Source organism: Adiantum capillus-veneris, chromosome 2 (assembly GCF_014529385.1).
Source record: "Adiantum capillus-veneris isolate H3 chromosome 2, ASM1452938v2, whole genome shotgun sequence".
NCBI lineage: Eukaryota > Viridiplantae > Streptophyta > Polypodiopsida > Polypodiales > Pteridaceae > Adiantum > Adiantum capillus-veneris.
Genome location: NC_140932.1, coordinates 147141556 through 147164032, shown reverse-complemented (window position 1 = coordinate 147164032; position 22477 = coordinate 147141556). Strand labels below are relative to the sequence as shown.

At 44.3% G+C, this 22477-nt stretch overlaps 1 protein-coding gene across 3 annotated transcripts in view; it reads right to left on the bottom strand.

The window, feature by feature from the left end:
• Positions 1-362: 362 nt before the first annotated feature.
• The window catches only part of LOC147463815 (Calcineurin-like metallo-phosphoesterase superfamily protein), a 55188-nt gene continuing 33073 nt past the window's right edge, over positions 363-22477 (bottom strand). The window contains exons 3-10 of one of the 3 annotated variants that reach the window (XM_086491298.1): positions 18640-18867; positions 18122-18243; positions 17933-17993; positions 16430-16570; positions 1660-1767; positions 1344-1572; positions 937-1179; positions 363-654 (exon numbers count right to left, since the gene is read on the bottom strand). In XM_086491298.1, the coding sequence (XP_086347424.1) occupies positions 575-654; positions 937-1179; positions 1344-1572; positions 1660-1767; positions 16430-16570; positions 17933-17993; positions 18122-18243; positions 18640-18867 (1212 nt within the window). In that variant the 3' untranslated portion in view covers positions 363-574. Of the gene's footprint in view, positions 655-936; positions 1180-1343; positions 1573-1659; positions 1768-16429; positions 16571-17932; positions 17994-18121; positions 18244-18639; positions 18881-22477 lie in introns of all 3 variants that reach the window. The other 2 variants (XM_086491307.1, XM_086491314.1) reach the window with 2 other exon arrangements.

Sequence of the window (22477 nt, the reverse complement as noted above, 5' to 3'; positions counted from 1 at the left end):
CATACCTTTTTGGCCACGTAGAGAGTTCGAAAGCACCATAGTATCACTCGAGGGAAGAACACGATTTCCAAGCCTCATGACTCACATCCACGAGAAGTAGGAATTGAATCTCAAAAGTGGAAAGCAAGTATTCTTCAACATCCAAGCCAATGCGAGTGAAGAATGCCTTGACAGCATGGGGCATCCAAGCAGTGGATGTCTAAGAATTTCTCTTGTGACTTTGGCCTCATGGCTTCATTCAACTAGGAAAGTTTGATGTAACTTTTGGTCCCTAAATTTGATGCACATCATGATTGTCTACATTGTACAACTTTCAGGCAGAAACTTACAGAAAGAACTCTAGTTTGTGTCTGGGCCACGAAAATGCAAAAACAACATCCATAAAAAGTGGGAAGTTGTTGCTCTATTAGTATGAGCATTTCATTCATAGGATATCTTACAAACAAGGGTGGCAATGGCCCAATTCTTAAGCAATTACATTTTCCCTGCTTGCAGGCAAGTGTATTTATATATGCCGCGCTTGTACAAAATGATCCAACAATTTACATCAGACACAGATTCAAGAACGTCGCTTTCAAGCCAGCTTGGCCTTCAAAGTCTTCTTTAGCCAACCCCCCATAAAGTAAAGGCATACCAAACAGAAGACGGACACTCCTGCAAACAATAGAAAAAGGTGAATGCTCGTGTTGGCATTCTAAAACACAAAAATGAAAAGGAAGTCATATGAGGCCCTTAAACAAAGGGAAAAACAAAGAAGATTGCAATGCTTCACATGCAAGGGTAGGTCCAGTACATTAACAATAATAGACCATCCAAATGTACGCCTATCACCCTTCTTCACTAAAGCTTGTTTTAAAAAGCCAAAAAACAGTGTGTAACGCCAAAGAACATTGCAGTAAAGTCAATCAGCCCCTCAACTACAAGAAGTGTGCTCACCAGATAGTATTCCCACAGTTACCATGGCCAAAAAATATTTGGAAAACCAGGGCAATTCACTTTCCAATTGGCAGTGTCTTTCATTGGACTCTAAATCACTGTTTGTGGGTGCATGTGGCCGTAGGTCTGCAAGCAGAATTTTTTCTTTCGCAACATAGCTGCCATTCACATCACGAACCTGCCCAATTACCGATACTGGTTTGGCATCCCAGTTTATCTCTATAGTACCAAAGTTCTCTTTTCCTGAAACATTCCAACCAGTTATCTGATAATGACTTTTCAGTTGTTTCACTGATCAACTTTAAGAGAGACAATGAAACAAAACATCTCTTATGATCAACATATCATATGAATATGAGAAAAATTAGCAGGAAGCTCGCTTACACAAAGCTGAGCACATTTATTACCATACGCACAAGACTTGTATCTACAATTGGAACTTTGAACCCTCAAAGTACTGGGAGTGAGCCATGCTGCAAGCCTGATAAGGAAAGAAAAGTGTGGCGCCACTGCGTTCTCAACAGCATGGCTTATTCCACTTGATGTGAACTCATATAATGGATAACTTACACCACAGTCGTATCTTGTAACTTCACAAAAATGGACATCTCCACTTATAAACAGTACACCAGTTGCCTGGAATCACAACTCAATCGGCTGAAAAGTGAATGACCAATTTTCAATATTAATATGTGCTCAGAAGTATAAATTGAGGCAGCTTACATGGGTGTCTGCAAGAAGAGTAAAAAGGCGCTCCCTTTCATTGGGAAAATGAGACCATGATTCTACGGTGAACAAAGGTTGAACTGTCGCTGAGAAGTTGGGCAAAACCTGCAACCAAACCACAACACTTGTAGCTGTAACATGCAGCTTCTTTAGGTAGAGCCTTATTTGAGCTCACAAAGGAATTTTAGCATTACTGCACTCATGCATGCCTCCGTTGCAAAAATGCCCACTATCCAATACTATCCAAGCATAGCAGGCAGTTCTTCACGATCAGTTACTCTAGATACTCGATCGAACACTACTACTGGGTCTACGATCATGGAACTAATTAATTTGCCACTTAGATTCAGAAGGAATCCAAGGAATCTGGAAATCTCCAAGCACAAAAAACAAATGGTATGCGTCCATCATTGCATCTGCGCCATCGCTGCATCTACACAGACCACCTCCCAAAGTCCCCTTCCCCTTCCATCACTCTGCACACCACATCGAAGGCAAAATTAACAATCTGCGTCCACAATCACTGCCTGCCCTTTGTGCACAACGCAAGAGAACCTGGATCGTTTATTCATGCACGCCCTCGGAATATTCCAGTAGCCGCACATTGTCTCAGTGCTGCAGTACGCCCTCGTCTCCTCAGCTAAGACCCTTAGGGTCTCTCTCTCTCTCTCTCTCTCTCTCTCTCTCTCTCTCTCTCTCTCTCTCTCTCTCTCTCTCTCCCTACACTCAGTTCAGTTTTGTATCAGTTTTTGTTTCATTTGTCTTTCCGATAGACGGATGACATACACACCATGTACATTTGATTTGTCTCATAGGCCGATTTCGGCCTGACATAGACGTTAAAAATCTTTCTTTCTTTCTTTTTCTCTTTCTCGCGATGTCTCCCCGCCCCCTGCTCTCCCGCTGCCACTACCGCTGCACTTGCCCCCTGCCCGTGCGCTGACCCTGCACCACCACCCTCTGCTCCCCAGCACCCGCCCCTCCCCCTACTCGCGAGCTGTCCCTGCACCCCCGCCCCCTGCTCCCGTCCTCTACTCACCCGCGTTGCCCCCTGCACTCCCGCCCTCTGCTCGCACGCTAACCCCGCGTCCTCTCTCTCTCTCTCTCTCTCTCTCTCGCGCTGTTAATTTTCTTTTTTTCTAACGCACTAACCTTTTAACCCCCCATTTTTGTTAAGTCTATCGTTCAAGTCTATCGCTTGTTAAATTTAAGTCTTTTAAAGTCTATCTATCGTACTGCCCCTCTCCCTCTCTCTCTCTCTCTCTCTCTCTCTCTCTCTCTCTCTCCCCTACCCCACGCGCTGTTCCCCCCCGCCGCCCCCCCCCCCCCCCCTTCTCTCTCTCTCTCTCTCTCTCTCTCTCTCTCTCTCTCTCTCTCTCTCTCTCTCTCTCTTTCTCGCCCGCACTCTATCACGTTTTTTCCATTGAGGGCACCTGGCCACACCGCCTCACGCTCCACCACTCATCGCGATCGCCGTCAATGTGGGTGCACACGTACATCCAGTGACTCCCAGCAGCCGCGCCCGCTGCTAGGGTGGGTGCACACGTACACCTAACTCCCTTGCGGACGACAATCAAACATGAGGAAGATGAACGATAAAGCCGACCCTTTAGAGGATGCCATTCAAAAATGCAAAGAGGAGATGACGGAAATCATGACCAAGATGAACCGTAACCTCTGGGACACAATAAACATACTCGAAGGACGCATGCTGATCCAAGAGAGCAAGATAAGCACGCTGGAAGGCCGAGTGACGACCCAAGAGGAAGAGATCGCGTCACTCAAGAAAGAGCTCGCCGAAGCATGAGCAAGAAACACACTGGAAGAGGATGAACTACAACCCTCAGTAATCGAAGAAATCAACACAATCAAGGAGTAAGTATGGGCCATCAAAGAAGGAGAAGAGCAGCATAAAGAAATGACGACCTCTTGGGTGGATGTTCTTACCAAAACTCAACAGAAGGCGGACGAAGCCGAGAAATGGATCAAGGTGGCTAAGAAAGGAAAAGGCAAGGAGATAATGCCCACGCCCACACCCAACAACATCATTAATCAGACACTAGAGGAGGAGCAGAGGAGAAGGGTGCGCGCTTTACATGTGAGAATCTGCGGTCTTAAAGACAAAGGCAATGTGGACGAAGAAGTAAAAGAACTCACAGCCTTGATGGGGATTCATGAGCCGACGCACACAAGGGCATGGAGAGTGGGCAACATAAAGAAAAATGAAAGCAGTGGAGAAACCTCAAAAGAAAGAGCACTCATCCTCCGTTTTCCCTCCATGGAAGCAAAGAAGTCATTCTTGAAGGAAAGACCAACTCTTAAAGAGACTGGCATCTTTCTTGGGGATAATCTCACCCTCTCGCAGATCGCTCATATGCAGGAAGTAATGCCAGAGATTAGAGCGGCAAGGGAAAAAGGCAAGATCGCTTTTTACCGAGACGGAAAAGTGGTAATACTAGAACGACGCTCCACATGACGGTGCGAGACTTATGGGACCACACTCAAAGTAGCTGCCTGGAACTGCAATGGATCTATGCGTCTTGATGTGGGTGCCTTTGAGGATAGCTTTACTGGAAGAGACATCATCTTTTACTCTGAGACACACCAGGCCCCAGGGCAATCCATGCCTCACATCAGTGGATACAGGTGGGAGACAACCTACAGACAGGAGACACACTCAGAGCACAGAGGGCGCGGCTCGGGAGGAGTGGCAGTGTTATTTAAAGAGGATCTGCAGCCACTGATACATATAGCCCGCAGGGACGAGCAGGCTAGGTACATGTGGGTGAGACTGAAAGCAGAGACAAGCAGATACCTCTATCTAGCTATTTGCTGCTTTCCCCCGAGTACATCAGTTTATGCATCACCCAGAGGATAGTCCCCTTTCTCTATTTTAGATGATGACATATGGGAATTCTCTAGGGACGGTGATATCATCATCCTAGGGGACTTCAATCCCAAGACTGCCCATCACCAGACAGTGTTTTATGATACTTCAGAGGAGATGCTAAGAGAGCTAGATGTGGTAGAGACGGGCCTTTCTAGACTATCACACGATGTGGAATGTACTGAGTATGGGTGACACCTGATAGACATGGGCACTGCACATGGATTGGCCATCTTGAACGGCCTACAGAGATTTCCTGCTTCGGGAGGTTTTACATGCTTCCCACACAGACATGGAGCCAGCACAGTAGACTATGTCATGGCACATCCGAATCTCATCTCTAGTATCCACGATCTTACAGTTGCGCCCAGACTGATCTGGGTGGCAGTGGATCATGCTCTGGTGTCGATGACCATCTCCTTCCAGTTCAGGGTAGCACACAGGCCACGAGTAGCAGCCCCTACTCGCTACGCATTCACACGGGAGACGGATTCTGTATACATGGACGGAATCTACAGACGCCTATGCACTGAGGACCCGGGGCGACCTCTGGAAGAGCTAACTACTATACTAACACAGACATTACATGAGGTAGCAGCAGAAGCATACCCACACACCCAGCCTGAGCATAGCCGCCGATCAGGGAGCATGCCTCAGAACAGCTAGTACGATGAGGAATGCCGCCAGACTAGAGCCAGACTTCAGAGGGAGGTGCTGTTGGGGGACGTCACTCACAGACAGTCATAGATTGACTTCCGACGCCTAGTACGACGGAAGAAGAGGGCTTTTTTGGCTCGACTCGAGCAGGATCTATATCAGCAATTCTTGAGTCAGGACTCACGTGAGGCGTGGCGGCTCTTTCATGAGCACTCCCCCCCCCCCTGCTATTTCCTCCACAGAGACCTGGGGGCAATACGCATCATCTTTGTACACAGTACCTGGACAACCGGCCCTTCCCAACCCCCCCCCCGATCCATGCCCACACGCATGTGTCTTTTTCACCGCTGAGATGGTGAAGAAAGCTATTGACAGGATGAAGACTGGGAGAGCATATGATCATGATGGCCTAGTCGCTGAGCATTTCATGCATGCCAAAGACCTACTAGCAGAGCTTCTAGCAGTTATGTTTAACCGGGCCATGTGTGAGGGCCTACCAGACTCTTGGAGCCTATCTACGATCGTACCTATCTTCAAATCAAGAGACCCCATGGAGCCTGGGAATTATCGCACTATTATGATTGGGCACACACTGGCACGGCTGTATGCATCCATTCTGGAGCAACAGCTGAGTAGATGGGCAGAGAGGGAAGGGATACGTGCAACTGGGCAGGCAGGATTCAGGAGAGGATTCTCTACTCTTGACCATATCCTAACACTCAGGGCCATCATCGAAGAAGGCAGATCTCATGGGAGACGGATCTATTGTAGCTTTGTGGACTTCCGCAAAGCTTTCGACACGGTACCCAGAGCTAGATTGATGCGCAGACTACAGGAAATGGGAGTACCCACAGAACTCATTTGGGGGATCATGGCATTGTACAGATCAGTAGTAGGACATGTACGCACCCCGGAGGGTCTTTCTACACCGGTTCACTCCACTATTGGGGTGAAGCAAGGCTGCCCGCTCTCTCCTACTCTTTTCGGTATGTATGTGGATGAGGTTTCTGACTACATTGACAGCGATGGGGATAAAGGTGCTCAGTTGGCAGGGACATGGAGGAATCCCCAGAAGGAATGCAACGTCAATTGGATGCTTTGCATACGTTTGCCCACGAAAGTGGTTTGTCTGTCAACCTGGGTAAAACCAAGGTTATGGTGTTTAATACCACCCCACAGTGGATCAGGAGGTCAGCACCTACATTCACATACGGCCAGGAGACTGTGGACTACACAGACGCTTACACTTACTTTGGAGTGGTTTTTAGCGGACCTGCATTCTCACTCAGAAGAGCAGCAGAGACTAGACTTACTAGAGCACACGCAGCATTGGGTAGATTGGAGAGGATGTGTTCGCAGGTCCAGTTTCAGGAGCCCCGGACGAAGCTCTGGCTCTTTGACACCCTGGTGGCTTCAGATGGGGCTGAGATATGAGGACCTTCACTGGATCACCACGGGAGGCCAGGTCGCTTAGACGGATGGGGGAACATGGAGAAACCTCTCGTCTCTATGATCTCGCGGCTCATTAGAGCCAAGGCATCAGTACCACGGGCCATTATCCGAGCAGAGCTAGCGGCCCCCCCACTAGTGGTAGAGGCGCTCACCAGATCAGTCTCCTTCATAAACCGCACATGGGAACTTCCCAGAGACAGATATGCCCGCATAGCACTTGAGTCCTCTCGACAGTTAGCCATACAAGGAGATACAACATGCTGGTATGGGGAGATGACATCATGGTTTCAGGCGCATGGGTTCAGCATAGATAGGCTACCACCATTCAAGTACTCATTGGATGCACCATCTCTCATTCTTACATAGTCGGAGATCACCAAGCTCATCTGCCAAGACCTGACCCAGCTAGACACCAGGAGGACATGGATACAACCAGCACAAGAACTGGGCACGAAGATGGCTTTTTACAGAGACCACCTTCTCCAGCTTACGGAAGATGGTTTTGTGATGAGACCCAGATACATGGATACCCACCTGTCTCATGGGATACAGTGTGCTATTGGCCAGTTACGCACATCGGCTCACCAACTGCGGATTGAAACTGGGAGATACAGCGGAGTACCAGCAGAGGCCAGGACATGCCCCTTGTGTGACATGGAACCTGAGACAGAGCTGCATTATACATGCCACTGCCTCATCTACTACGAGATACGAGGCCGCTTCCATTGCTTGTTCAGAGAGGGTTTTGGACCACTCTCAAGAGTAATGGGATACGAAGATCAAAGATGCCTGGGTTTGTTCTTGCTCGAGCTGCGCAGACACAGAGAGAGCCTGATGAATGGCGAGGCTAACCAGTCTCAAAGACGGATTACAGACTTCTTCAGAGCAGACACAAGACATCCGCAAGAGTCACTCCCACAACAGAGCTCCCCCCCGTCTCACACCAGAGGCACACTGATTGACCGAGCGATTGAACTGGGGAAATTCAGGCGCCCATGACTGCGCAGGACTACACAGCATCAACGGAGGCTACGTCAAAAGATTCAGAGCACGCTAGCCAGGCATGCACGACGCCTGGTCAGACTACTAACCATGGAGGAAATTGATGAGATTCGCCAACGACCGATGCTAGATCTTTTGTGATTCAACTATCCCAACTAGCTGACCCCCTTATATCTTTTGTGATTCAACTATCCCAACTAGCTTAGTTTTTGGCTTAGCTCACATAGACCAATCTAGAATCCCATTATATATATCTTTGTTTTGTACTGTTGTTAGGTTATTTGGTTACTCTGACTTTGTATCAGATCCACCACCTTGTAACTTTCTGGTCTCATAGGTCACTATGGCCTTTTGAAGACGTTAATATAACATTTCATTTCATTTTCATTTCTCCATGCGAGTTGCTCTTCCTCCCCTTCAAGTGACGGGCTCCGGCCATCCCTGCCTCGCCACATCCCCATCCTCCTTCTCTGAGTTCTCCCAACACATTAGGTCATCGCCATCTCCTACTTGCACGTTTGTCTGCCCCACACACACACACACACACACACACACACACACACACACACACGCACACCCACCACTGCTAATTGTACAGTAAGAGGACAAGGCTCCTCAGACATCCAACAAGCTCAAGCTAGAAGAAAAAATCGGCTGCATTTACCCTGCCCTCACCAAAGTTGCGACCAAGCTGCCCTCGCGATCGTGGAGATCAAAAAAATCCCTCCCTCTCTGCCTGCCTTTGCTCGCACATGCCCCATATGTCTCTGTTTGGCGCTCTCTCTCTGTGTGTGTGTGTGTGTGTGTGTGTCTGTGTTTTTTCCACATGGCAGCTCCCGGTTTTTTCACACAAGAGCATCTCGTCAGATACCCTTTAATGAAGCACTGAAACAAAATTGGCCGGGCCTACTCGATCGAATACTCGATGCGGAAAAAGGAACAGGGAGAGAGGAGTTCGATTCTTAAAGTGAAGCCTGAAGGGTCCCATAAACTATATTAAAATTATGAATTACCATGCCAGCGTTAAAGTGGCACTCGACGTTTATATGAAACGAGACACTAGCAAAGTTACCCCACTCCCTTGATAAGTTCCATTTCACGCAATGAAGCTTGGGAATTGTGATGCTGTGTTAGGGATGCCTTGGCATCACCAGAAATGCTACCATTACAGTGCGGCAAAGGCACATCGTCATAAAACGCCCTGGAAAAGCTCTCACTCTTGGAGTCCGGCTTACAGAAGAACCTTCCACATGAAGTGATTTTTGATATTTTATTTTATTTGCAAATATTGATTGCAGTTGTCTTAACTTTTTTGATACGAATTGAAATTTGGATCTTTTAGAATGTGTCGGAACCTGCTTGATGTTGTTTCAACTTGTTTAGACTTGATTGAAATATGAATCTTTGAGATCCGCTTTGAGCTGTTCTGGATCCATAGCAACAGTCGTGTGCAATTTTCGTGCGCAGTCGCCGGACAAGAGTCCCCAGACTCGTACACGAGAACCGGCATAGCGGTTGAAGAGTCTCCAGACCCGCTCACAATGGTTACAAAGACCTGGCTTAACAGCTATATCTGTTATGACGGTTTTCCATTGAGCAATTCAGCCCTACTCTACACAGCACCTGAATAATTGATATTTTAATGCATTTGTGAACTGTAGAGTGTGATGCATAGCATTGAGCAGGAGCATTTTTGCATGTGGCATGCTAACGATTTCCACTAAAGATTGGTGCTATGTTAGTGTACACAAGTGTGATCAAGGATGATTAATTTTCCCTAAGAGAAGGGTATGTGACAAGCTTTGACATGAGCAATTTTGCATCTGGCATGCTACCAATTTTGACTAAATATTGGCACTATGTTAGTGTTCGGAAGTGTAATCGAAGATGTTAAATTTTCTCTAAGAGAGAGGTATGTGGCAAGTTTTGACATGGCATCCAGCAAGTGCTAGTAGATACAGTAGATGGAGCATCAGATTTAGCAGCAGATAATGTAGATGGAGCTGGAAACTAGGACTGAAGTCCCAACTTGGGCACCCACAAAATGCGCCGAAAGCTGCACAGATGGAATGACGTGGTAGTTAAAGCAATTGCCTTTTGGACATCCATTACAAATACCACATGCTTTTTGAGTGCTTTGTCAGACCTACTACTAATTTTTAAGTTGCTTTACCGCCAGGTGCCTATAAATTGAAAGGTCGAACTTCAATTGTAAAAGAGATTGTGTGAGTGGTCTCACAGAGAACAGTTGTGAACTGACAATTCTTGATTAATAAAAGTACTGTCAAGGGTGCTCGACTTGAGGGCCAACACTCTTCAAAGAGAAAGTCCACCTCTTCCGTGTCGTCTATAATTGCAAGTGTTATCTTTTTTGTTCAGTTATTGTCTTTTAAATTCATTTTAAAGTGTTTGGGTGAGTCATCCAACCGGCAGCTGATTACAATAAGGCTGTGAAATGTATTTCCGTTGGTTATAGACTACATTTAAGAAACCGAAGGATACAAGTTGTACCATCCGGAAACTAAGCATATCTCGATTAATTGAGATGGATATTTTGTAAAAAATGCCGTTCAACGTGTGTTAGCATGTACCAAGGAGAGAAATATGAGTGCACAAAATGTTTATGATTAAATGTTGCCTCTATTTATTGTAGGAGTATGGATTGAAATTAAAAAGTGGCACATGCAAAGCTTATGAAAGTTTGGAATGATGCTACAGATGAGCCCATTATTGATGTAGATGTACAAGATATACTTGAGGAGGATAGAGCGTTAAAGGGTATGCCTAAATGTCTAGTGCAAACTTTACATGCTAGTAATCGAAGGCACCTTTGTCTAGTCATACTTGTTCAGTTTCTCAACATACCACTTATGCATCAAATTGTTATGGTTTGGTTATGTTAGTATGTGTCAAGAGGAGGAACCTATGTCATTTGATGAAGCACTAAATTCAGAAAATTGACTGGCAATCTTAGTATGATGCTATCATGAGGAATGGCATGTGGTCTTTGTGTGCCTTGGCACTTGGGAAAAAGACCATGGTACTAAGTGGGTTTTCAAGTTGAAACTCATACATGATAAAGCTAGACTTGTGACAAAAGGTTATGCTCAAGTTAAAGGCATTGACTTTGAGGAGACTTTTGAGTCCACTTGTCGTACATATGACTATCGTTCATAGCATTTGTGCACTTGCAGCTCATAAAAGTTGGAATGCACTTCAGTTGGACATTAGAACAGAATTTTTGAATGGGTAACTGCATGAGGAAGTGTATGTAGTGCAGCCGTGTGATTTTGTTCAAAGAGTAGGAATACAAGGGGTGTAGACTAAAACGGGCTTTGTATGGTTCGACGCAAGCTACTTTTGATTGGCACTCCCTTAATTCTTATTTTATTGCATAAGGTTTTTGAAATAGTCCAACTAAGAGTGCTTGGTATGTTACATATGCGGATGATGTACATTTAGTCATTGCTCTCTATGTAGAGGACATGCTTCACATAGGACCAAATGAGGGACATGTTGACTTTTAGGCTCACTTTTAAGCCTCTTTTGAAATGTCAAATTTGGGGCTTTTGCACCATTATTTGGGTATGCACTGTCACAAACTGCTGACATGTCAAGCCACTAAAAACCCTAGCCAACTTGTGGATCTCGGCCGAGGGGCCTAAACCCTAGCAGAAGCAGAAGAAGTCCTCACCAACTTACAAGTTCTTGCAGAGTGTCCTAAAAATACAAGGGGTTAGGGTTATTAAATAATAATCCAACCCAACTTATTGCACCCTGTCTGATGGGGCCTAACATAAAACAGTAGACACACTTCATAAAATTGCGTGGACCTGTTGATGACGTGGCAGTTGTACGAAACCCCTCGTTTTGCGTTGGCTGTTGCTAACGTGGCAGCGTTGTACGGATAACCCTTGGGGTACATGCTTTTGGACTAGGAGTTTTTGGGATTACTACTTTTCATATAAATTGCTTTTGGTAGGCCAAGGGCCTTTATATATGTGCCAAGGGCTCATTTTCTTGCATCTTCACTGAAGGAAGATCAAAGTGAGTCCCTTGACGTTGTAACCTCTTGCAACAATATGAAGAAATACCGAAAGGGGCATCACAGTTTGGGCCAGTGCATTCTGAGGGTGGAACTATGTCACTCCGTGTCTCATGTGAAGTCTCTCTCTTGTTCAATTCAATTGAAGAAGATCAGCACGGTATGGATGTGATGGCTATTTTTGCTATGCCACAATATCAAGAGCTCCGATATGGAAAAAGAAAATAGAATGACCCTCATATATTTTTTAATCTAACTGGAGTTGTTTTGCAGATATAATCGCGGACAATTACTCTTCTTTCAAGAAGGGGGATGTCACAAACTGCTAACGTGTCAAGCCACTGAAGATCCTAGCCAACCTACAGATCCCAGCCAAGGGGCCTAAACTCTAGCAGAAACAGAAGAAAAGAAGTCCTCACCAACTTACAGGCTCTTGCCGAGTGGCCTGAAAATACAAGGGGTTAGGATTATTAAATCCTAGCCCAACCCAACTTACTGCATCCCGTCTGATGGGGCCTAAAATAAAGTAACACTTACCCCATAACATTGCGTGGACTTGCTGATGACGTGGCACTTGTACAGAATCCTGCATTTTGTGTTGGATGCTACTAATGTAGCAATGTTGTACGGCCCTTTAGAGGGACATGTTTTAGGACAAGGAGCTTTTGAAATTGTTGTTTTTCATGTACTACTTTTGGTAGGCCAAGGGCCTTTGAATATGTGCCAAGGGCTCATTTTGTGGCATCTTCAATGGAAGAAGAGCAGAGTGAGTCCCTTGGGGTTGCAACCACTTGGAGAAATATAAAGAAATAACGGAAGGGGCGCCACAGTTTTGGGCCAGTGCACTATGGGGGTGGAACTACGCCACTCCATGTCTCCTGTGAAGTCTCTCTCTCTTTCGGTTCAATTGTTTTGAAGTGCTTAAAGTCTGTTCATTCTGTTCTTTTCGGTTGGCACGTGATGCCGTCCCATTACATGCACATACAGTTTTAAGTAGTGTGATGAAGGTACAGCTTTGTGTAAGATAGAATACATTAAGACATTACTACGTCGCTTGAGTTTTAAGGGCCACAAGCCTATTGCTACTCCTAAGGTGACACGTTTGAAGCTAAGTCTTCATGAGGCCCTTGATAGGATCATTGCCACTAGATTCACGTGCATTTTTGGTCTCACATTGGGTTAATTGCTATGACATAGGTGTCCACTAGTGATTTTTGTTTCATCCTCAGCAACTCATGCATATCTTGGTTGAGCAAGAAGCAACCCACAGTGACGACTTATAATTGTGAGGGGGTCACCATGAAATGAGTTTCGGTGGAGGTAAGACGTTGAAATTTTTGGAACATTTCAAGTGGAGCTGAAACGCTCATCATGAAACCTAAGCTAAAACACCCCTTCATTATTTATTGTGGCTCACAAAGTAGAGCTGTTTTGGGCAATGAAAAACTTAATGTATTTCCGTTTCAGTATGATGTTTCGTCTCTTCTTTCCTACGAGATGAAACGCTTTGTATTGAGGCTCGGCATTTTAGAATATCAAATTTTACACTAACGTCTGAGTACAAGGCAGCTTTCACAGCTAGGGTTGAGTGAGCTTAGCTCAAACGCCTTATAATTGACTTGGGTATCGGAGAAGATCTACCACCACTATCTTCACTAACAAGCCAAGCACATTGGCAGTCGAGAGGAACCTAGTGTTCCATGCTAGCACAAAGCACATTAAGGTGATAGTCGATAACCCTACAAAACTTTTCTCAAAGGCTTTGCCTCATGAGAAGTTCGAAGCTTTTTGCAAAGCTTTGGGCTTACTCCACTCTACGGATTGACCACATTAGACCCTACCACTTCCCTAGAGTGTCACCTCATCACTCTCAAGGGACATGTTACCATGATATGGTAGTGATGTGTGAACACACTTAGGACCACCAGCACAATATTTTCCCTCACTAGGAGGTGTTTGCGCCTCTTCTATGTATGTCAATAAAGGATTCTTGCAGCACTATCAACTCTTCGAATTTTCGTCAAAATAGACAGAGAATTGATTAGCTTCTCTCATGCTAGAGGTTTACTCACTGGGATGGTGAGTGGTCTTGTGACGGGCACTCTGTAGCTGGGCAACAGTGTCACATGCATTGGACAGGCAGATAGTAGTTGCAGTTGGGCTCGGTTCACACTTGCGCGGTCACTTGGCTAATGGACTTCGTCATCAGCAATCTAGTGGATAGGAGACACTTGGCGGTACACGGAGGAGTGGTAGCCGGGTGGACATTGTGGCCAGCCTATCGCTTTCTGACCACAGTCCAGATATTTGTAGCTGTCTCTCAGATATACTTTTTCGTAGTTATGGATAAGATTCATCTATTGTTATATATAGTCCGTTTTGTGTGGTCCAGGGGTGGGATTCTTTGGTCCAGAGTTGGGTCATTGTCACAGGACTTCCCTACACTGCTTGAGCCTCGACATCCATTGTATCTTGTGAGCACTTGGTTTTGAGCTATGTATGCAGCAAGCCAGTCTGTAGTTGATACACAGAGCAATTGGAGCCTGGGCTCAAACTGAGTTTAAGGTCTCGCTTGTTGTGTTTTTATTCCATTAGTTTTCAATTGTCTTGCTATGTGCCATTGAGTGAGATTTCTCTCTATACTGCAATAAGGAGCACCCACACTAGAGAACGCAACATAGTTTTCCTGCTACAAGGGCCAACGCTTATTAGATGGGGGCTCTGCCCCTCTTGTGTCTCTTGCGGATGCTCTTGCTTGCAGTCTTCTCAATCTGAAGTGTGTGTTTGCCCGCTTTTCTTTGAAGTAGCAATCCGTTTCAGAGTTGAATCAATGTGGGAAAGATAGGAGGAATGTGAGAGGTCGTACAAACGAGCGAGCCTTGAGATGTGACTCAGGAGAAGCTTATAGAGCAATCTTGACTGGGGAGAAGCTTATAGAGAAATCTTGACTCTTGACATAGGAGGACTTGAGAAGACAAAGCAAGGCTGCTCCCTTAAATAGCTTCTCAAGAAGCTTTACATCAAAGCAAGGAAGAGGGGGTAAAGGTGACTGGTAAAAACAGTCGCAGGTTTCAGAAAAATACCCACCCACTTGGATGTTCCCCCTTTCCTTCCCCCCCCCACCTCCTTTGTGTTCCTTACAGCATTCCACGTTCTGCCACCTTCGAATGCTGTTCCAGACGTCTTCAATATCCGACAATGGCCAGAACACAGAGATGTTCCTGGTTTGAACTGAAAGCAGTGAAACATCTCCATGTTCTGGCCGTTGTGGGATATTGAAGATTTCCAGAACAGCATTCCAAGGTGGCAGAACCCATGTTCCCTGTTTCTATGATTCCTCCACAAACACTCCTGCCTTGAAGGCTATCTCATAACTGAGCCGGGCATAGGAAGAAAAGAAGAGGGACCCATACTGTCAGCAGAATGCATCTGATGGTCTCCATCAAGAAGGGACAATTATTGTGCAATGAGGCCTCTGAATAAACAAAACACTGAAACTAGTGATTAACTCCCAACTATTATTTCTCTCACCTAGCCCCAACTGAAAAATGGTGCCTCGAAGGCCTACTGCATACTCCCCCCGAAATGCAGAGCTGTTAAGCCAGCTTACAGTCAGTTAAGGATGAGGTGGGACATGGCACTTCAGGTCCACTCCAAAATGAAAGTCTCCTCAACGCATATCATGCAGACATGGCACTTCAGGTCCATTCCAAAACGAAAGCCCCCTCAATGCATATCATGGAGCAAAGAACCCTGAGCAACACCCACCATGCAGCTGGACTTTACCAGATGCAGTTCCAACAAAACTCGACTCTTGAAGACATGTTGGAAACTTGCCTGCAGGAAACTAGACTATTATATGCAGCCACGTGCCTGCAGCCAGTTTTTCATGTGTGAGCACTGAGCAGCCACAAGAACATTTGCACTAGCCCGCGGTCCAGAATCTATATAAGATACTAGTACTTCTGTGCTGCAAACAAGGCTCCGCCCTCTGCATGTGAACTTTATGCCTATTTGTACTGTATACGCTGAAATTCAGCACAAAAGATCACACAAAGTTCAATGCCAGGGACCAGTGTCAATAGGACTTCTTTTTAAAACCTCGGGCTAAGGATGGCTCATGTCTTTACAATATGCAAACATTAAACAAACATAAAGGATGTCTTGCAACAAAACTAGCAAGAGACACCTTACGACAAGCCAATCAATTTAGCATAAAGAGTAGGCAATGCTCCAAAAAACTTTTTCTAGAAGGCAAAAAAGCAGCTGTTAACAGTCCCACCGAAAGATCTACTTACAAAAATAGTGTGATGAATGCACAAAAAATAACAGAAAGCTTCCATTAGCAAAACTGAATGCAAACTTTATGCTTATTTGTACTGTATACCACAAAATTGGGATGTTTGGCTGAAAGTCAGCACAAAAGATCACACAAAGTTCAATTCCAGGGACTTCTTTGTAAAACCTCAGGCTAAGGATGGCTTATGTCTTTGCAAGTATGCTAACATTATACATACAGGATGGCTCATGTCTTTGCAACAAAACACCTTAAGACGAGCCAATTTATTTGACGTAGAGAGTAGGCAATGCTCCAAAAACTTTTTAAAGGCAAGAAAGCAGCTGTTAAAGTCCCCACTAAAAGATCTATTTACAAAAATAGAGTGTGATAAATGCACAAAAAATAACAGAGAGCTTCTATTACAAAAATTGCAGTATAGAAACACCTGAATTGACGATCCAATAATTGTGATTTGTGCCTCATTGCCTCTGAGTTGCTGCTCTAGCCAGGTCCATTGCCTTTCCCCAAGCATATCACCATTGCTGAACATGGGATCTCTGTGGTATCTGGTATCCAGTAGAATAACCTGAGCCAGAGATTCTAGAACATTGAATGTGAGCAAAAATGTGTAGAATTTAGAAACCTCATGCATAATGCTGCAAAGAAATTTGTGGATAAAGTACCCATGTACGCATGCATGGCTCAAAGCCAATTGAAAAGCTTCATGCTATTTTCAGAAGTACAACCCAAAATCAAATGATGATTTGTAGAAGCCAGCTCTTCTCTAAGAATGAACCCGTCAATTATTGAAACAGTGCTTGAATTAGAAACCTTTCGAATCAGCATGCACAAAGGCAAAACCGCATGCTTACCAATGCTCAAAGAGTTGTGAGGATGCTCTTTTGATTGCAAAGAAATCCCATTTAGCCAAGAGAATTATACCCACTATTATTGTCTTAAAAGGAGCAAGAAGCCATCTATTCTTCCAAAGGGATCGAATCCTTAGTTCAAGAACAAATAATAGTGATTAAGATTTTATATTTGGAATGATTAAGAGTAGTACATGGTGTTAAACTTTTTGATATCTTCATGCTAGACAGTAGTAAGTCAATTAAGTTCACGCATTAACCTAGAGGAGCCGATCATACTTTTTCCATGCTTTCATACCCGTATGCGTCTGGGTGCAAAACATATGGAAAAGACTATGTCTCATTTTAAGCTAATGAATCCTGCAGCCACCTAAGGAGTCAACTAAGTTGCGGCCGATAGTGGAAGAAGAAGAGACAGAGCCACAAAATACAGTTATGCCATCGACATTGGAGCATGCATGTTTTGCCATCTCCTTTTGAGTATTTGGGCTTTTCTTTTCTTGTGAAATCATTTGATGTTTCGCAATTCAGCTGACCAATCGTATAATAGACTACAAGGCAACACAGCCAAAATTTTCACTGGTGTGAACAAGCACTTAGTTTGAGCCAATGACACCAGTCCCAAAACACTGGTAAATCTCCTACGCATAAAAACACGCTATGTAATAGTGGATACATGAAGCAGGCCACGTTTTCTTAAAGGAAGGATCTTAGATTATGGAAACTTGGAAATTTTTGTTGTACTCAAGCATTTAGCTGTCGACAGTCCTGCCTAAGTTGTCTCATCTTTGACATGTCAGACATGCAGGGCCTCATAAGTCTCATATGAAGAACAAAGATTCATTAGGAAGAGAAAATCTGAGGAAGGGTTTTGACACGTTCCATTCAAAATATCTAGCAAGAAAGTTTTTTCTCCCTCCTATGCATGGATGCAGATCAACATGTTTATCTCTTGAAAATTCAAATTGATACTTCAGTACAATTATATAAGTTGTAGAAGAGTTTATGAATGGATAAATTTAAGATCAATCACCATCCAAAGCAAATACTTATCACAATCAAAATACAAAAAAGCAAACCTTGACTTGCTTATCGCGAGGTCCAAACGTGTAAGATGCATAAACACCTTCCTGGATTCGCCTGAAGCAAGCAAGAAGAATATTACTGTCCTCACTTCTTCTTTCTAACTTGTATTAACATGGCCTTTCCCAAGCTCAGACAACGAATATCAAGATGTGCTTGCAAAACAAGAATGACAAAAAAAATACCTTTTGCTGCTAATTGCTTCATCAAGAAAATCTAACAGGAGTTTTTGACTAGCATTTTTCACAGTCAGTTCTTTTCCAGAGTCATCTAATCCATAATCATGATCGTCCCAAGTGCCTATAATCTGGACCAAAACAGATATGCTCTGTAAAGTCCCAAATGTACACAACTGAACATTATTATGCCTGCAGCTATAAGCATTGAACATGCGCACAAAAACACGTTGCTGTGTGCACACACACAGCATCTCATGCAAAATTTAGACAACACACATGCACACATGGTTCATCTTCAACAGGAGGAAAGTTTCAGCATTGATGAAGCGGTATAAGTTAATCAAACTCCTATCTTATCCATGCTCCCTATTTCCATTGAAGGCTTTCGATATACCTTTCTAATTTGCTATGATATTATATTGACCTTAAACTCTCTTTAGAGCATCAGGTTTCAAACATAGAACTACTTGCTTGAGGGTCTGCTGATTCTTTTCTTTTCCAATCTCACAGCAATGACCTTTTACCTTTGCTCTACTTCGCAACTCTGCATAACCAGGCTTGTTCTTCGCCTGTGCATACATGTGCTCCATGTCATTGATTGAAGCTGGAAAAAAACGAGGTGCATTCTTCCAAGGTCCATAAGTTCTCTCTTTTCCAACAATCCTAGCAGGCCTCTTCATATCAGCATATATATTGTCCCCAAGCCAAATAAAGACTTGGGGATCGAAATCGAGAATTGCCTGCCAGATAGGCTGCAAAAGAAAGCTGTCAACACCTTTCAATTCTAAAATACAGTTTGATTGCTTTGATCCAACATGATGTAAGAAGAAAAAATCCAGAACTTCAAATCAACAATTTACCACTATACACCTTGACTGTATCAGGTGTGGTCAAAAAACAAGCTAAACCATACCAGAAAGGGGAATAACCCTTCCAATTTTTTTAAAGGAAGCCTACTCTTTTTATACGACTTTTGAACTTAAGGCAACTGGCAAGTACAGCATAGATGCAGCCTGGAATTCTGTGAGAAATATACTCTTGCTACAACATCAGCCCAACCCTAGAAAGTCGTTATAGTCACTATTTTCTGATTCAAAAAGAGGGTGATTGGAAGTTGGTGCCAAGCGTTCCCCTGACTAGGGCTGAGATGTTTGATCATGTCTGGTTAGTCCTGTTTTCGTGCAAATCACCATTCAAAAACGCAGTCTTTATGTCCAACTGATGTACATTCCAACCACTATGAGTTGCCAATGCACAAATGCTACTAATGTTAGTACACCGAGTGGCGAGCAAGAGTCTGATCAAAATCAATGCCCTTCTCTTGAGCATACCCTTTTGCCACATGTCTAGCCTTATAGGGATCAACACTACCATCATGCTTACGTTTTAACTTGAAAACCCACTCAGTACTAAATAGCCTTTTTGGCAAGAGGCAAGTCACACAAAGACCATGTGCCATCTTCACACCAACTAATTTTTTGAAATTGTGCTTCATCAAATGCCAAAGGTTCTTCTTCATCATACATGCTAGACACAACCAAAACATAGCAATCTAATGCATAGAACATATGTTGAAAACCTGAACGAGTATGTACTAGACAAAAGTGCACCCAATTTACTTTCACACAAGGTTTGCGCCAACCATCCTGGCCTTCCTCTGGCTTGGTGTCAAAGAGTGATGACGTGGCATGGCCAACCAAAGAGGACATGTTTAAAGTGCCAGAAAGCAACCAAATTGAAGAGGGCAAGTTTGAGCACTTAAAAACTGATGATGTGTCTATTGTGCGTACATCCCACAAATCACGCCGCAAATCCCGTAGGCTATACAAAAATCCCAAAAATTTCAAAAGTAGCCTTTTTGGCGCCAGCTCGTATATCTAATGCTTTTAGGGCCTAGGGCCTTTAAATATGTGTCCTTGGGGACCTATCTAGCATTGTAATGTGTGCAGATTGCAAAAAAGGCTCTCCTAGACACTTGCACCTTTGTTAGAACAATATAAAAAGAAATACCGAAAGGGGCAAGAGGGTTTTGAGGCCAGTGCATCTGGGAGTGGAACACCGCCACTCCGTGTCTACAATGTGGATTCCCTCTCTCTCTCTCTTCAGTTGTGTTTGGAGTGCTTAAAGTCTAATCCACTTATATTCTTTTTCAATTGGCATGTGGTGTTTGTCAGTTACACCTAGTCATTTTCACAAGACACATGTTGAAAACCTAAATAAGTACAACTAGACAAAAGTGCACCCAGTTCACTAGTCACGCAACGTTTGCACTAAACATCTTGGCATTCGTCTAGCTCAAAGATGGAGAGGATAGAGCTTGAGAGGTGGGAGTGAAGTTGGAGATGGAAGCTAGAGATAGAGTGATGGAGAGAAGTTGGGAGTGGGGAGAGGTGATGGGAGCACTCAAGAGCAAGGCACCTTGCAATAGAGAGCTTGAGGCTTGAGCACTTTGGTGGAGAAGGCAAGGGCTTCTCCTTATATAATGGAGAGCTTGAGACTGAGGCCCTTGAGAGCTAGAGGTATGGTCCTCGAGGCTAAAAAGCCTCATAATAGAGGCTAGAAGTGCCCCAAACATGGCTTGAAACTGCCCCAAAAGGACACCCAAAAGAGTCCTCAAACTACCCCAAAAAGGCTAAAAATTTTCTAAAATAGCCCCAATGGTCAAATTTTTTGTGACCATTGAAAGTTGAACCTTGACTATTAAGGTATGGCCCTTGAGGCTCAAAATGCCTCATAATAGGGGCTAAAAGTGCCCCAAACATGGCTTGAAACTGCCCAAAAGTGTCCCTAAACACACACAAATGGCTAAAAACGGCCAAAAATAGCCGCAACAGTCAAATCTTTTTTGTCCGGAGGCAGCCGCGGACTATCATATGACCTAGACAAGACAAAATGTTCCATCCGTAAGTTCATCAAACTTGACCAGGCTCGCTATTGCTGATGCAACCCCCCCCCCCCCCCCCCCCCCCCCAGCTCGCTACCCATCGCCCCTCCACTTGCTTTGCACTCTCCTCTTCGTCCGCGCCCCCAAAAAAAACCCGCGCTGCCATCTCTCCTCTACTCGCGCTGCTTCTCACTCTCCTCAACCCACTGCTCACGCTGCCCTGCAGGTTCCCAAGACCCCGCACACATTGTCACAATCTACTGACGTGTCAAGCCAATGAAGATCATAGCCGACTTGCAGATCCTGGCCGAGGGACCTACACCCTAGAAGCAATAGAAGCAGAAGTTCTCACCAACATACAGGTTCTCACCGAGTGGGCCAAACAATTAAAGAGCTCCCAAGTTATAGGACCCCATCCGATAGGGCCTAAAATACTGAGAGGAGACCCACACACAAAAAAATGCCCAGCATAATAATTGATGACATGGCCGTTGTATGGACAATTTCCGCCATTCGCGCTGATTACCATGTGGCATTGTACGAATTTCTATGAATCGCGTTGACAACAGATGACGTGGCGGATTGTACAGAAAGCCCTACACACGCGTTGGCTGCTTTTGGGAGACCAGATGCTATAACTATGTAAGGATTTGTAAATAATTAATGTATTTACGAGAAAAAGAATTATCTAATTAGTTGTGTACACATCAGAATAGATCTAGCAGTTCTGGGGCCTCAGGTGCGCCCAAGTTTGGGCCAGTGCACCTCAGGGAGACTCTAGCAAAAAAATACCCTGAAGACCTAGTGATTGGGAAATCGGTTCTTCAATGAACGGGTAAGCAGTAGCCTCAGATTTCAGGCTCAGAAAAATTACGCGCGCTAGTGCAAGCACGGGAATGAGATGGGGTCCTTAGAACAACAGTAATCTTAAGGCTTAAATTATTTTACGGCCTTAGGATAAGTCAATTAAATTATTTTAAATTGTCTACGCCAAGGTTGTACCATACGTACTGTATGGGTTGTGACTGTACGTACTGTACGTCGTGCCGTATGGATAAATTTTTTAGGTACATAAAAATACGTACCTTTGTAAAAAAACAATAAATGAGAGGAAATTTAAGAAAATTTTATTTTCCTCGTTAGAGGGTTAACCAATCTATACCCTACAAAGTACTTGGGGACACATTACTACACACATTATCCACTAGAGATTCACTTAACTTCAAAACAAGTACCAACCTTCAAGAAACAATATACATTGAACAACGTAAGAACATTTCTACCTGCTAACAAGAGAACTCAGAACAATGACAAACCTTCAAGCATGAAGCTTCAAGCAATTGAACAAAAGGTAAGTTGCTGACAATAAACTCAGAACTGTACAAACATTGCTTCAAGACTCAAGTAGCCCACATGGCACAAACTGCTAACAAGGATGGAACCAAAATAATGACAAATGTCAAGCCAAAATGGCTCCT